Raw genomic sequence first — 15012 nt, 5'->3', positions numbered from 1 at the left:
GTGAAACGTATGCATACTATCTCAATGAAAGCTAAAAAAAAAAAGTTTGTTCAACAAAATGGTTGGCTACATCTGCATTGCTCTGCTACAATAATCCCGACGGCATCAAAGTCAATTCTGAAAACGGTTAGCTCCTGGAGCTCTCTCCAAAGCACTTTAAAACCACCTAAATTAGAGTATTGTGGGCAAATTTAAAAGCATTCCACAGGACCTAGCAAAGATGACCCACACACCAGAGCAACTTTGTAAATCCATCAACACAGATCTCAGCAAGAAACACAGAGTGGCTTGAATCAGCATATGGTGACTAATTTTTCCATTTGAGAAGAACTACAACCATAACCTGGACACACAGTTCTCTTATTTATTTCCAAAATGGTTCCTCATGTAGGATAACTCACCAGCAGCCCAGGGCTGGTGATACGGGAGGCTACCTATTTCCAAAAGGAAGACCATAGCTTCCTACTGTATTTCCAAATTCTGAACAGAAACGTAATTTCAGCAGATTGTTCAGACCAACATTTTACAGGACATGGCTATCTTAGTAGGTTTATCTGTAAACTGGCAACAGTGCTGGATTAGAGTTAGAATATTAAAGAGGTCCTAACACCTAGCAAGCAACAGTAATTTATCAATTCTTACACATGAAGAGGTAGTGGGGAAAGAAGCACTACTGCCTCGAGTATGAGAAATTTCTGGAGGTTTGTGATTGAAAGGCCACTATGGAAATTACAGTGCCATTCCTGGGGAGAGGGCTGGAAATGATGGCCAGGACAAACATCACTCAGTACACAAAGACTACAGATCATACCTGGAAGGTCTCCAACTTCAAAAATCATGCCATAAAAGACAGCAGAAAAATTACACAGGACAGCCACATAGCTGCAGGACTCACCATGCGCATACTGCCAATCTTGCAGCTGATTCAGTCTTATAAATCAATTTGACCAACTTGACCACTAAGATGTAGCAAGAAGCATCTTCCAAGGCAGCCCTTCAGCCCTACCTTGGCGGGTATAATCATCTGCTATACTTATGTAAGAACTATTGAGAATGTGTCCTAGATTGTTTTGGTTTTTGCTGTTTTGGTTTTTTGGTCATTCCAGGGTTAGATGCCTTTTGATATTTGCTTATAGGATAATACTGGAGATCTTCTAACAAGCATGTGAGTGGACAGGCTACCTAAATGTGTGGTTGAGAACTGCAGGATACAGATGAGTAAATAGCCTTTAGTTTTTATTCTTGTACTTCTACAGACACTTGCTGGAGCTATAGAAATACTCTTTGTTTCAGACATCTTTATGGATGAGGCCAGAACACGGCTTTAATTTATGCTACTTGTCAATCTCCCAGTAAAACTACCATACATTGTAGCCTTGACAGGAGCCTGGAGGCACTCAGTTTTCAATCAGAAACTGAATAGGGTCTAAGGGAATCCAGACAGTTCCCTACTTAAAAGATAACCGCAAAACAAGGAAGAAAAGCTGCATGAAAAATCTTACAGTGGATGTTGAATATTGTGTGCCAATTCGAGTAAGAACTGGCAATTCCTCCTGTGTTCTGCCTGCTCTTTGAGTATTGTAATCTGGCTCCTATAGAACAGGATTGCCTGTACATAAATGTTTTCTCTTGCTTTTGGTATCCCATGGAACAGATAGTTCTGGAGCACAGTTAAATGTGGCCCAGATTTCAGGGCTTATTCCTTGCCAAGAGTCTAGGTGAAGCCAGTACAATTCATTTGCACTTGACAGCAGGAAAAGATGATTATGCTTGACAACAATCAAGAATTTTTGCACAAGAAATGTCTGTTCACGTTGTCTGTTCATGTACTCTGCAAAATAATTAGTTGCATCACATCCTTTCCCTCCACCTCTAACATATCCAGATGCTACTCCGTCATGCTCTGCCACGAATAAAGGGGCTTCAATCATTGCCCTGCCACAGAAGGGAAGGCTCCCCCCTAGTTATGTGTCTGGGAGAGAATGGAGAAGCAATTCAAGGGAAGGAAATGGCACCAAGGGAAACTGTAGGGGGAGGCAAGATTGGACAGTATGAAAGAAATATCTGAAGGAAGGTCTTCAAAGATCTGAAGTGTGGGAAGCAGCTAGAGGAAGCTACAGAAGTATGGAGCAACTGCTCTGCATAAGAGGAAAGCAATGTTTTTATACATAAACCAACGTTTTTATAGAAGAAGCACAGGGAATTTGGGGAGAATTGCCTAACTAGTTATAGGAAAACAGTCTTATCTACACAGTCAGCGATTCACAAAGCCTATGCAGGATGAAGAACCAAGCTGGGTCCCCCAAAACCAAAACAGCAATCGTATGAAAGGGAAAATGTCCTCCCTGGGCTGTGCTTTCCATGCTGACAGAAAGGACGAGAAACACAGGCACACCTTTGTGCATGGCTTAGTTGCTGGAGGCACCCCACTGAGCTCATGTTCCTCATGTCATGACAGTTCTGAGCGTGCACCTTATTGATTAACCTGCTCTGCTCCCCACGTGTAGTTTGATCAGCCTTTGGCTACTAATTTCAGAACAGTGGAGAACGTCTTTAATGTCCTGCATCAGAGTTTAGCATTAGTGCTGCTGTAACTGTGTACCTGTTTATTTGAAACTCCACTGTTTCCCATAGAATAGCATTTCTAGACTCTTACAATTTCGTGGTATAGCACTTCAACACCTGCAAATGTTATCACCACCATATTTGTGGTCAAGGTCGGGTGGACCAGTGGTTGATCTATTCTCAGTGGAAGTCACTGCACCCGTCCAGGTGCCTTAGAAGGTCAAATCATGCAATGTTCATCATGACAGACACTTTGAAGCAGTGCTCTGCAAAATAACCAGGGTGAAACAAAACTTAGCTGTTTTGTTCTGTCCTTACAGCTTTGGGCAGAGATGTGAACTTGCAGACTGAATTATAATTGAAAGTGTCTCAGCAGAGAACAACATCATGCAAAGCTATAGCCATAGCTCAGTACATGTTCTGAGGTGATACACAAACACACACACACAGAGCCAGCTGAGGTATCCAAGCATGGAGCTGCAGTTAGAAGTAAAGCCAAACCTGAAATGCCTGCAAATACTAGTTTGGCTCTGAGCATTCATCTAGCTTTTCCAAGCGTTTGTTCCCCTTTGCTGTATTTTTTTTTCCAAGCTTGTATAACATTTTGTGATTGACTCTGCCATACTTATTAATACTAAATAAAAAAGCAATTTATTCTATGAATAGTCCCCCCAGAATCAATGGCACTATTCATAACTAAAATACAGCTCAAAGTAAGAGTGAGAAAATTGGACTGTAGGCTCTTTGATTTTATATTTTTGCTAATTGCCCAGCACATTTGTGGGAATACCGTTAAGAGGAAGCCCCATATAACTTATTAACTTTCAGACTACAAATACTCTTCTAGCAGCCAGAATGTCTGAAAAGTATTCTTTAGCTCATGTAATATATGGGACAGAATAGCCATACAGAGAATTCCTGTAGTCAACACAGCATGTGTATGTATATATAAGCACATACATATATATACACACACACACACATATAAAATTCTGAACAGCAGATTGTCTCAGAATTTCTAAGCTAAAGGTCATGTATGAGGATATCTTTGTTATGCAATATTTGAAATTTCTTATGTTACTTTATGCCTGGAATAATTACATGATCTTTTTAAAATGAATTTTTCAAGCTAATCATAATTCTGCCTTATGATTTTTCACAGAATCACAGAATCACTAGGTTGGAAAGGACCTTCAAGATCATCACGTCCAACCACTAATCCAGCGCCACCATTTTGTCATATTAAGGATATTTCCTGTTGAAAATTTAAGCATTTATGGTAAACCTTAAAGCTATGTGACATGTGCAGCTGAACATTTTCAAATAAAAAACAGGGTTCACAGCTGACGCTCAATTTGTGAAGCCTTTTGCTGCTAAGAACTGTGGTAGCATTAGGTAAACGAAAGCACAGAAAACTGAGCACTGCATTGATTCTTTGCAGCTGCACCACTGACAGGGGTAAAGATGAGGCCAACTTGGACCACAAAAAAGGTACTGAACAGCTTGTACCCAAATCTGGTTTTGCTTCTGTGCCACTAAGCAGTGGAATTCCTATACTAGAAACAGTATACCAAGCCTTTTCTCATTGTTTTAAATTTTCATTGCTTTTCTCCAAACATCTAATAAATCAGAAGAAAACAACCTGGCTACTACATAGGAGAGAACAGACCTTGCTTTTGTTGGTCCAACCTTCAGTACAGTTTTGCTTACTAAAAAATCTCATTTATTTAAAACAACAAATATTTGGCTTCCAACTGAGGTACCAAGAAGGTTTTTTGGCTTTTCATTAGCCTATTTTTAAAGCCATTCTGTGTTTCTATCGAGCATTTTTTAAACTGAAGTGGTAAGAGAAAGGGCCAGCTTGTGCAGGCACTTCATAGGAATGCTTGCAATAGATTTTATTTTAAACAGTTATGAACTTCTGCGCAATTTAAAATTAATTGGTAATAGCAACCCAAGGATGTGAGATGTCAACACCAAATGGATGTGAGATAACCCCCAACATTGTGATGAAGTCTGTCTTCCCTTTATCTGGATTCATGCATTTAAGACATAGGCAGATAAGACATATGCATCTATCAGCAAGAACAGTCATAGCAGTGATAAATACATATGACTGTTGCAGAGCTAAGCCAATGGTTTCCTCTCTGCCTTTACTGCTTCAGGAACCTGTCAAACATGATGACATAACCAAGTGACCTGATCTAATACCAGCTCCAATGGCAGTCCAGTAACCAGCAGCATGTAGCACACAAGGCCACATACCAAAAGTGAACATACTGTGACGCTGCCAGAGGTGCACTTTTCACTTAATGAGGCACCATTCCAGGCACTTGCCTGCTGAAGCTTAATGCCATGCCTATCCACTAACTGAGCCTTGGGTCACCAGTATGCCTGATGACAGATATATTCATGAGCTAGGAGAGAAGAAACTTAGGGGATACAGAACTGATGTTCTGATCTGCAGAAGAAGGGAAAGATGGTATCTCCTGTCGATTAAATTGGAACTTTGCAGTATCGCAGTCCCTTGTGCATGTAGTCCCATCACTCTCAGAAATTTTTGTAAAATACATACTCCTCTCCACCCTCCTCATCATCAATCAGCAGAAAACAAGGGACTGAATACCTCTTGCCCTCTACCCTTTTTTATTCTTCACCAGGTTGAAAATGCTCCATTTTTTTCCAGTGAGCTCCCTGAAGCTACGCTAGAGCTCCTGGAAGAGTTGGGTAAAGAACGTAAGTTCTGCAGTTCAGATCATATGACAGCAGATTATTCATCAGCAGACTAGAAAAGGTATGCTTCAAAAATAAAATAGATGTCAGGAAGTCTAATTTATAGGAATAACAGGTAAACAAGAGGTGGTGCCACTCTGATTCCAGAAAGGAATTTAAGCGTCTTGTCTTTTAACATTAGTATAATGCAAGATTTCCTAATAATTCTTAATAATGATACTTGAGTTCACAGAAACAAGTCTATCTAGTTTTCACTATTCCTCCTGCTAGGGCTTTTTCTTTTTTAACAGTACAGTAAGGAAGAATAAAAGGTTTTCAAATGAGAGACAGAAAGGGGAATGTAAAAGTAACAGCGTCACAACTGAGATATGTACATGTTTTAGTGATTTGGAGTGGATAATGCACAATTGAATATAAATATGAAGATACATATATATACACACACATACATGCACATACATGAACACAAACACATAGCAGAACAAAAGACAGATATTCCAGATTTACCCTAGAACAGATCCTCTGTGGTTTAATGTCAACATCATCTAGAAGGATATAATTTGATGCTTTTCTTTAATTTGACAACCTGATAATTCCACTTGCTTTTCAATGAAAAAAAAATCTCACTTACCTACACACACACGACCATCAACTCCAACAGCCAAGCCAGGTGGACACTCACACCGAAAGGATCCTTCAGTATTTATGCAAAGACCATTCATGCAAATTCCTGATGTCTGACATTCATCAATATCTATCCGGAGGCAACAGAATTCAACAATCTCCTCAAGTGTTTTTAAGCAAGATTACAATTAATATTTTTAGACCATTACCAAATAACTTAATGTGAGCAGATGAATCACCACATATTCTTGTTTTGTTTTAAATAAAAATCTCATCTTGTAATTACACTAAATAATCCAAACTCCACCTGCACATTAAAAAACAACAACAACAACAACCAACAACAACAACAACAGAAGTAGTATAGGATGAGAAGCACTTCAGATAATATATTAATCAAAATTAATGATAAATTTTCCCCTTTGTCCATCCCATGATACTGTAATTTTGCTTTAAAGTGTGGTTAAGGAAGCACTAACCACAAATACCCATATGGTTATAAATTTTAATTTCAAAGAACTTTTCAGTGGTCATCAGTTTCCATCTAAGTCAACAGCCCAGCTGCATGTACATTAAGAAAACCACAATTAATAGAAATGGTTCCATTTCAAATCAGAAAACTAGCAATTCAGATTATTTTGCACTTATTAGAAATCACTGAAGCCCAAATCTACTTCTACTGGCAGCAACAGGCATCTTCCATTAGTTTACGTAAACTGAAGCTAAATCAGACTCTAGTCTTAAAATGTTTAATATAAGTTTTCAATGACCTCACTTTAAAATGTTTGCAATGCTGTGTGGCAAATACAACGTCTTAAGCATTATGCACTCCAAATTGCTAGAATAACGATATGGAAAACACACTTGTGTGTGTTCATCCATGTAAAATCTTTTAAACTTCCCATATTGCTGATCACTTTACCACTTCATGAAAGGCCTGCATATTTTGCTGCATTTATAGTGCTCCAAGACTTACCAAAAGTTAATTTATAGTCTGTTGTAGCCTTCATAATACTATTAAATAATTCAGTTATTTCCTTCTGTAGGTAAAGACCTATTTCTATTCCAGACAGCTTAAGAAATCTACTAGAATGAGTTAGTAAGGTATTAGTATGGTATTAAATCCATGTGACAAGACGGCCATTCTTGCATGAATGAATGGACCAGAAAAGCCATTTTCAATCAAGACTGTCTTAATGTGTTACCCCTCCGTTCTACCTACCAGTACAGTAACGCCCATTTGGAGCCAGAACAAATCCTGGTTTGCAAATGCATTTAAAACTCCCATCTTCATTTATGCACATCCCATTTAAACACATGTTTGTAGTGGTACACTCATCATGGTCTGCAAAATATTGCAAAGAAAACTCATAGTTCCTCACTTTCCAGAAGATGACACAGTAAAAATAAACAATCAGGACTGATGTGACATATTCCTTCACTTGAAGATTAAATTCTACTTGTAGTTCTGATGAAGTATCTGAAGAGTTTTCACTCTATAGACAAAGCAGCAATTTTTTTTTCCTGTTGTGATCAGTTACTTTGTATGTTTCAGCAGACTGTGTATGGAAGAACAGGGTGTGTCTTTCTTTCTTACATGAAAGGATAAAAAGCTTCAATCACCTGACAGAATTAAAAGCTTGTTGTTTAGCTAGGAAGTTTTTTTTGACACAGTATAGTTAAAATTAAAACCAATTATCTCTTCAACAGTGCTGATATATACAGCACTTGCTATGAAGCGTTAGGGAAAAATGTTATTCCTGGCCCTGAGTTACCTGGGACTCTTGAGGAAAATGTAGCTTCAAAAATAAAAATTACCTCAAGTTTTCTTTGAAATCATGCAGTTCTGTACAGTAACTATTTGAATGCAGGGGCACCTCAAGTTGTACCTTATTTCAAAAAAAGTAATCCTTAATGATCCTTAAGTAGTATGTACTTAATATATACTCCGTAGTATGAAGTACAATTTCTACAATCACCAAGCCTGCCTCGTTATTTAAAAAAGTTCTTACCCACGCAATTTTTTCCATCTGTAGTCAGTTCAAACCCAGCATTGCAAATACACTGGAAACTTCCGTCAGTGTTTACACACCGGCCATTTTTACAAAGAACACCATTCTGGATGCACTCATCTATATCTAAGGAAAAAAAAACCAAACAAAATCCCCCAAATCAGAGAATTACTGTAAAATAAAAAATAACAATTATTGCTTTGAAACATAGTGGTATGTTATTTAAATATTACTTAGAATTTTTTTTCCAAAGACGGTTAAGAATTTATTCTCATTGCATCAGAGAGAGGAAAAACATTATTTTATAGACTTGTATAATAAATGCTACAATGCTACATTTTGTGGTCCTCAGCAATTACTTTATGAATACACTTAAGAACCTACTCCCACATTCATCTGCATACATACATAAATATGCACCTGTCGTACTAATAGTCTATTTCCTGATTTTTTTTGTAGAACTCCCGGATGTGTGACAGATCTTGACAGATATTGCAGAATAATGGATAAACGTTAAAAGACAACAACAGAAGCAATGGAATGGTAGACCAGAACTAGAGCTCAAAATAATATAACTATTGCGATTTACTGAAATCGCATTGCAAACTATTTTTTGAACTCCAGTGGCACCTGACTTAAGGGGCTAGAACAGCTGCAATGTCAGTAGATATGAAACAAATTTTCTTACCGATGCAAGCTTGCTTGGTAGGAGTTCTCTGGAAACCTGCATGGCACTTGCAATAATAGGAACCAGGTGTGTTGACACAGTCTCCATTAGAGCATGGGTTTGATGTGCATTCGTCAACATCTGTTGGCAGTACAGAGGAGCATTAGTGACTTCACAACGTATACAACATTGTTTTCAAGTCTAGAAGTTTCTAAGTGAAAAAGAAGGTAACTAACAGTCAAATGCTAAATACGAAAACTTGTTCTTGGTACAAAATCATTACTTTCCTAAGAACACAGAGCTGTTCTTAGTCCAACTAGGCAGACATTTTTAGGAAGTGAAATGCTACTACATCATTTAAACACTCTTGAAAGACAAAAGAAAAATTATGTGTGAGGATTTTGAGACATGGGATCTGACAGTTGCCTAGTGAAAGTGAACTCCACTTTATTCAACATAGTATCATTTAACCATTCATTCTTCCTCAGAATAAAACCAATAGAAATCAAAATCGGCATTTTAGAATCAGAGCAAATCATGGCATCCAAAACCTGCCATTAAATTACAGCTTTATTAGAGAAATGTGAGGAGGGGCTACACACCAGCAGGAGGGATTCTTAATGAGACCACAGTCTATGCACCACATCTCAATTATTTATGCCCCACTGCATCTTCAACCCCAGTCTTTGCATTTGAATAGACTTAATCTAGCCCTCCTCTAAAATGTACCCCACTCTCCTTTCCAAAGTTTTTTGGTATTATGGGTGCAACCAAACACACTTTAACCACTTTATATCTTAGGTATCTGCTCAGAAATGTCTCTCATTTGATACAGGGCTCTGAAAACTTTAACTCCTGTCAAGAACTCTTCCAAAATTTGATCCCCAGTGGTTACCAATGAGTCAGATGTGCATTTGGTATTCCCAGTTCTAAAATAACATTGACTGTTCCCCTCCCATTATGCTCCTCTAAACCCTACCAGGATCCCTGCCCTCTGTGATCCAGGAAGCAGAGTGAGTTCATCCCTCTGGTCCAGCAGGCAGGACTGCTGGCTCAATCTCTCCTGCAGCTACCAGAGGACACCTGAGCAGCTTGTCTCTGCTACAGCTAAATTCACAGGTTACAAACTGAATGGATTCCTTGATGAAATCCCACTTTCTTCACCAAGCACCTTTGCTAATTTGACTTTTTTCCCTTCAGCTATGCATTCCATTTCACTTATAGGTCTGAAATTACTCATCCCTTCATTTAGGTAGGGTTTAACACCACAAAGCCAATGCTGATCTGTGAGGGTTTTTGGTATCTGGCTGTAAGCTGCCATAGCAAGGCTAGAGCTTAAGTAAAGCCAATGCTGATCAGTTCTCAGTAATGATAATTTTCCCATGCAGGGTACACTACCAGAAATATCAGGGAAAAGCCCAGGGTAATTTTGCTCATCATTTGTACTTACCCTTTATCAGGCCTAGTTCTAAAACTCAGTTCATTACATCTTGAAAATAATGGACTGGAATGAGAAATTAAGCTTATAGGAACATTTCTATGTTAAATGAATGTGTACTTCTAGAGAGTGTTGTGCCATGAATGACTTGATTCTAAAAAATGGCAAAGGGTTAATATGTTCTAATTTATCCATAAACAAGACCATACATTTCACACAATTTGTTGTGTTAATGCATACAGAGTTAAAAACAGTATCATCAACATACATATCAAAGAGATCTGGGTTTACCCAAATCACAGGTTTAATGAGCTGGTTTACAGCACTCTTGGTGCCTAGATACAATCAGACCATTTTGGGTAAACAATTAAATGAACAAAGGCAAAGCAAATGGAAGAATCAAATACCTCCTCTCATGCATATTTAGCTCATTCACATTTGCATAGCAGCTGACAGCACCACTCCAGTAAAACCACAAGAATGAAGCAAGATAAAGAAAAGAGAAATTCAGCGTGTTAAATACAATGAAGAAACCACTAACGGTATCTTTATGCTGCAGTAGACTTCTACATAATTATAGTAGTTTCCTGCTCTCGTGCTTCTCTGTGGTCCGTGGCTGTTGGGATGCTCTTTCTCTTGAGTGCCAGATTGGGAATTTTTTCCTCAGTACTCAGCTGATACAGGGGGTCAAGGAGGATCACACATAATTCCTTCAGAACAAAGTCCTCAGCTACCAACAAAATGTCAACTCTGAATCACATTTTCACATGCATGTTTTCACAAATGCGTTAATTCAAATGACTTTGCTGTATATTTATCATGCTTCAGTATAGAAAAGGACAGGGGCAACTTAAAAATTCTAGATATGGCACTCATCTATTTTGTTTAGTTTTCCTACAAAGAATGACATTTATGACTTTATTAGAGCTTCAACCTGCTTCATCTGTTAAAGAAAACATGTTCATGCTAGAAATGGATCTCACTGTAAATTAATTTATAAATTGTACTGCAGGAATGTTGTGTTCCTCTATGAAATAGCTGATTTAAGCTTAGAAAATCCTTCCAAAGCCATGTGCATCAGATGATTTCCACATAAAATATGCATCTTAAGATGTCCTTATTTTTATAAGCTCTTGAGACAGAGGGAAATGGCAAATATATGTTAATATAAAGGAGTTGCTGGCTTTGAGTTTGCATTGCAAGCATGCATATTCCAGTCGTATAAACAGGAAACATCTGAGACAGAGATGTTTAACCCATTTATTCTATCTCCCAGCACACCCCTCTTCAGTGTCAAATACTTCTCTTTCACCACTTACATCACACTTATCTCCACTTTTCAGTGCTTCATCTGTAATACTTGTCAGAAATTCACTACACACAGTATGGAATCTGTTTCTAGTACCTTCAGACTTACTGTGATGAGTCTAAAGACGTATTACAAAATTTAGAATATGGAGATTTGTATTCACAGAACAACTAAAATTCAGCACAGCACAGCTATAGGCTTGCTGCCACTTTCAAAGTCTCTGCAGTTTTATCCAGAGCTTTTATAAACAGAATTAAATAAGAAAAGGTAATACTATTACAGCTGTCTATCAGTTTGGGGAAAGGGACTGGCCATTCCGTGTCAGACTACTTAGGACACTTACAGTCCTTGAACCATCAGGCATGTTCCATCATGAGAGCAGCATAATACAAGTTTAGGAAAGAGAGGAGTATGTAATACCATTCTTTTTTTATTTGGCAGGATAATTTTGAAATAAGACTTTTCTTTAGCTCTACACAAAAATATCCAATGATTTCTCACTTCCAAATTTATTGCCTGGGGAGTAGGCAGCCAGAGAGATAGAGCAGTATGGAAGCAGTGTTCATTTATATACCATTAACCTCATCCCATGCAGTGAAATGTAACTGTTCCCAATACCTCAAGACTATTCTTTCAGTGACAAGAAGAGTATCCCAGTCAGATTTAAGCAAGCCTTTAATTTCATTTAATATGTATCAGTACATAGAGAAATTTCATGCAGTTAAGTTCCTGCCTACATTTCCAAGACAACATTCTGTGTGATTTATAGCAACTACCATTCACAAATCACTGAATTAGTTTGGCACTTAAGATACTCTGGCTACTTCTTTCTAATATAATTAGGAAGTAAGAGGGAAACAAATATTCATGAAGTATGCTCTCTTATAAAAAGTCTTCTGAATACAAGCAGCTACTCAAAAGGCAAATTACTGAAGTGTCAAAATACTTCGTAATGACTGATTTGCTTCACACAGAAAAATATAGGCAAAATGACACTTAAACCTCCTAGAAGCCATTATTGAAGGTTTTTTTCCCTGCTTTCAATCTAGGACATTACTGTAGCTGGCACAGCATCTTCTGCTTTTGTTAAACGAGCTGAAATTTTTCTTTTGATCCCAGTGCATCCAAAATTGCCTCAGTTTTCACACTACCATTTCATGCTGGTGTGTGCATTACGAAGTCAAGACTAAGTTCCTTAAGTGAATACACCTTTTTCCTCGGCACATAACTGTGTGTTAGAGAATTAGACAGGTCAACAATTTTTTTTCCATTCACCTATCAGTCTAGTCTCACAGTTTTCAGGCACCTTAACCACAAACTGAAAATCAAATACAACTTCACTATTATCCCAAGCCTGGAGTGGAAGGTGAATGACAAGGTTGGTGGCCTACAGGGCGACCCCACAGAAGAGAAAGGGACAGAGTGCCAGCCGGCTGTTACGAACACATTATATCCTTCTGTCAATCAATTTCAGCACTCAGATGTGTCAAACTGGTGTTCACTAACAGTAGAAGTCTAAAAGGTCACCCAAGCTCAGGTGAGGCATTTGGATTATCTACTTACCTTAGATTTCCTAGTATTATTAATTCCTAGTATTTAATCTGGAGCTACCTCTTATTTAGGAGTTAACCTTACCATCTGCATCAAGATTTGCTTTGGTTTGACTTTATTTTCCACAATTCATTTTGTCCTAGACACTTATATATGCCACATCATCAATATATGCATTTGATTAATAATCAAATGCTTCTAACAGTATCAAACCAAACTAGTTTTTACCTCAGCACTGCCGTTTACTTTCCATGCTTTGCAAATTGAAAAAAGGGCTTTGTGAGTTTAACATGATATGAGCATTCAACTGTCATATGCTCATATCAAATTTCATATCACCTCAGTCTTCACTAGCAGTGTCTCTTCCCACACCTCTTGAGGGGATGGCCTGCAAGACAGGGATTTACTCCCAGTGTAAGAGAAAATCAGGTTCGAGACCACCTGAGGAACCTGAACATGCACAAGTCCATAGGACCTGACGAGATGGGACTTTGCATGTCCAGAGAAGGGCAGCGAAGCTAGTGAGGGTCTAGAGCACAGGTCTGAAGAGGAGCGGCTGAGGGAACTGGGGGTGTTCAGTCTGGAGAAGAGAAGGCTGAGGGGAGACCTTATCGCTCTCTACAACTACCTGGAAGGGGGCTGTGGCGATGTGGGTGTTGGTCTCTTCTCCCAACTAATTAGCAATAGGATGAGAGGATATGGTCTCAACTTGTGCCAGGCGAGGTTTAGACTAGATATTAGGAAAAAATTCTTTACTGAGAGAGTGGTCAAACATTGGAACAGGCTGCCCAGGGTGGAGTCACCATCACTGGAAGTGTTCAAAAAACGAGTAGACGTGGCACTTCAGGACATGGTTTAGTGGGCATGGTGGTGTTGGGTTGATGGTTGGGCTTCATGATCTTAAAGGTCTTTTCCAACTTTAATGATTCTGTAATTCTGAGATGACTCCCAGCATCCTGAAGGAATTGGCTGATGTAGTTGCCAAGTCACTCTCCATGACATTTTAAAAGTCATGGCAGTCAGGTGAAGTCCCAGGTGACTGGAAAGAGGGAAATATTGCACCCATTTTTAAATTTTTTAAAAAAGGGTACCAAGGAAGACCCTGGGAACTACCGACACATCAGCCTCACCTCTGTACGTCGGAAGATCAGGGAACAGATCCTCCTGGAAGCTATGCTAAGGTACATGGAGGACAGGGAGGTGATTAGAGACAGCAATGGCTTCACCAAGGGCAAGTCCTGCCTGACCAATCCAGGGGCCTCCCTTCTATGATGGAGTGACCACATCAGTGGAAAAAAGAAGAGCTATAGATGTCATCCATCTGGACTTCTGTAAGGCCTTTAACATGGTCACCCACAACATCCTTTTCTCTAAACTGGAGAGAGATGGATTTGATGGATTGACTTTTTGGTGGATGAAGAACTGGTTGGATGGTCACACCCAGAGGGTTGTGGTCAATGGCTCAATGTCCAGGTGGAGATTGGTGACGAGCGGTGTCCCTCAGGGGTCCGTATTGCAATCAATACTCTTTAATATCTTCATCAATGGCACAGACAAGAGGATCAAGTGCACCCTCAAGTTTGCAGATGACACCAAGCAGAGTGATGCGGTTGACATGACACACCTGAGGGATGCGTTGTCATCCAGAAGGACCTGGACAAGCTCAAGGAATAGGCCCGTGTAAACCTCATGAGGTTCAACAAGGCCAAGTGCAGGGTCCTGTACCTGGGTTGCGGCAACCCCCGATATCAATACAGGCTGGGGCAGTAAGTGGTCGAGAGCAGCCCTGCCGAGAAGGACTAGAGGTTACTGGGAAAAGCCGGACATGAGCCAGCAATGCGCGCTCACAGACCAGAAGACCAGCTGCATCCTGGGCTGCATCCAAAGAAGCGTGGCCAGCAGGTCGAGGGAGGGGATTCTGTCCCTCTACTCCACTCTGGTGAGACCCCACCTGCAGTACTGCTTCCAGCTCTGGAGCCCTCAGCACAGGAAAGACATGGACCTGGTGGAGCAGGTCCAGAGGAGGGCCGCAAGAATAGTCAGAGGGATGGAACACCTCTCCTGTGAGGACAGGCTGATAGTGTTGGGGTTGTTGATTCTGGAGAAGGGAAGG

At 39.5% G+C, this 15012-nt stretch overlaps 1 protein-coding gene across 1 annotated transcript in view; it reads right to left on the bottom strand.

Annotated features, from left to right (window-relative positions):
• Window positions 1-15012, bottom strand: part of FBN2 (fibrillin 2) — a gene marked incomplete at both ends in the record, with an annotated part of 177172 nt that overhangs the window by 88943 nt on the left and 73217 nt on the right. Inside the window, 4 exons of the mRNA XM_082013613.1 lie at window positions 5930-6052; window positions 7145-7267; window positions 7935-8060; window positions 8623-8742. Coding sequence (XP_081869739.1) covers window positions 5930-6052; window positions 7145-7267; window positions 7935-8060; window positions 8623-8742 — 492 coding nt within the window. The remainder of the gene's footprint in view (window positions 1-5929; window positions 6053-7144; window positions 7268-7934; window positions 8061-8622; window positions 8743-15012) is intronic.

The sequence above is a fragment of the Phaethon aethereus genome, assembly GCF_964289735.1.
Source record: "Phaethon aethereus genome assembly, chromosome: Z".
Taxonomy (NCBI): Eukaryota; Metazoa; Chordata; class Aves; order Phaethontiformes; family Phaethontidae; genus Phaethon; species Phaethon aethereus.
This window is presented reverse-complemented; position numbering and strand designations above follow the sequence as displayed.